Source organism: Temnothorax curvispinosus, unplaced genomic scaffold (assembly GCF_003070985.1).
Source record: "Temnothorax curvispinosus isolate PA1 unplaced genomic scaffold, ASM307098v1 QBEX01005765.1, whole genome shotgun sequence".
NCBI classification, from domain to species: Eukaryota; Metazoa; Arthropoda; class Insecta; order Hymenoptera; family Formicidae; genus Temnothorax; species Temnothorax curvispinosus.
In genome coordinates, this window is record NW_020215545.1 from 553 (window position 1) to 2063 (window position 1511).

At 27.0% G+C, this 1511-nt stretch overlaps 1 protein-coding gene across 1 annotated transcript; it reads left to right on the forward strand.

Annotated features, from left to right (window-relative positions):
* Positions 1-677: 677 nt before the first annotated feature.
* Positions 678-1165, forward strand: LOC112455066 (the record flags this gene model as incomplete). The annotated part of the gene is made up of 2 exons (XM_025016767.1): positions 678-935; positions 1025-1165. Coding segments are annotated over exons 1-2 (341 nt in total), but the record flags the coding sequence as incomplete, so codon positions are not given.
* Positions 1166-1511: the final 346 nt, after the last annotated feature.

The following is a 1511-nucleotide window of genomic DNA, read 5'->3' on the forward strand; positions in this document are numbered from 1 at the left end:
AGTACGCAGTTCTCTACTCGAATTATCGTGTTAACGATTTTTCCGGGGCGAAGATTTTTCTGGCTCATTTTCAGGTGGAAAAGCAATTTGTAAGTACATACGTCTGTATGTTACAAGTGGATTTGCCATTTATTCGAAAACGGGACTTGCTTCTGGAGTTGCTGTGCAAAAAAGCAAAGAAATGTATTTCAATAAGAAATATATGTAACGTTTAAACATATTACATGCAAAACATAATTATCATTTAAAGAATTTTATAATAATAGACATATTGCTTAATTATTAAAATATATAAAAAATTATATTTATTATTTCATTTTCCACATGAACAAAAATTAATTTGCATTATTTCATCATTGCTACTATTTTTATATTTATTTCTTTATTATATAAGAATAAAGAATATAAATCAATATATAACATTAAGATAAGAAATGACAGTAATAAAAGAACGGTAACAAATAAAAAATAAAATGTGCTGACTACATTTATAACTATAAAAATAATAATAATATAGTTTCAGTTAATGGCAAAGAATGGTACTAATAGATACTTTGTATACGAAAAATAAATTATATTTTCGTGTTTTCTTGTTTTATTTTTTTTAGGTACTGTTATTCGAAGTAGACATATACAACACAGTTTCTGCACGAGAAAAAAGCTCCTCTCGGTTGTGCGTCGTTTCCTTGTCGGTGTGTAATACTCATTGTCAGTCTCAAGTCTATAAAGAATAAAATGCAACAAGATCGCAAAAAGATTGTTGTAACAGCAGTATCGCTTATAGTGCAAGAATTAGAGTTTTCATCGTCTGAAAGCGATGATGAAGAATTACAATTAATTGGAAGAAACCCAAGAAGAACTGTAACAAGAATAGAAAATTATGTAGAAGAGTTAATACCAAAATTGACAAAAAAAGAATTTAAAGCCCATTTCAGGTATGAATTACTAATATATAAAATTTCTAAAAAAATAAATAAAAAATATGTATATTATATAATATGTGTGTTATGTGTATATAATTTAGGATGTTACCTGAAACTTGCAATTACATTCTGTCTCGTATTGAGCACAGACTACACAGAATAACAAATGGAACCCCTATGATTTCTCCGCGAACGCAATTCTTGTTGGCCTTATGGAGGATGGCTACCCCAGATTCCTTTCGGTAAGTTATTATAATTTTTTGTAATGTCCGGTTGTTATTGACATCTGTGTGTTTGATAATAAAAATATAAACTGTTACTTTTATTATTGTGCTGTATACAGAATTTTCTTTACATATATATATGCAGGGTAAAGCACTTAAAATTACTACCTTAAATATCTTCGCTATTTTTAGTGATACGAAAAAAATATTCTTACAAAAGTTATACGACATTAAGAAGATATGCTATGCTGTGCAATGATTTTTCTTTGAAAAAGTGAAGTTTAACGAAATTTAGTATTTTATTTAAAAAAGTGTCAAAATATTTTGTAAACTATTTTTTATTATTAAAATATATAATTTTCGA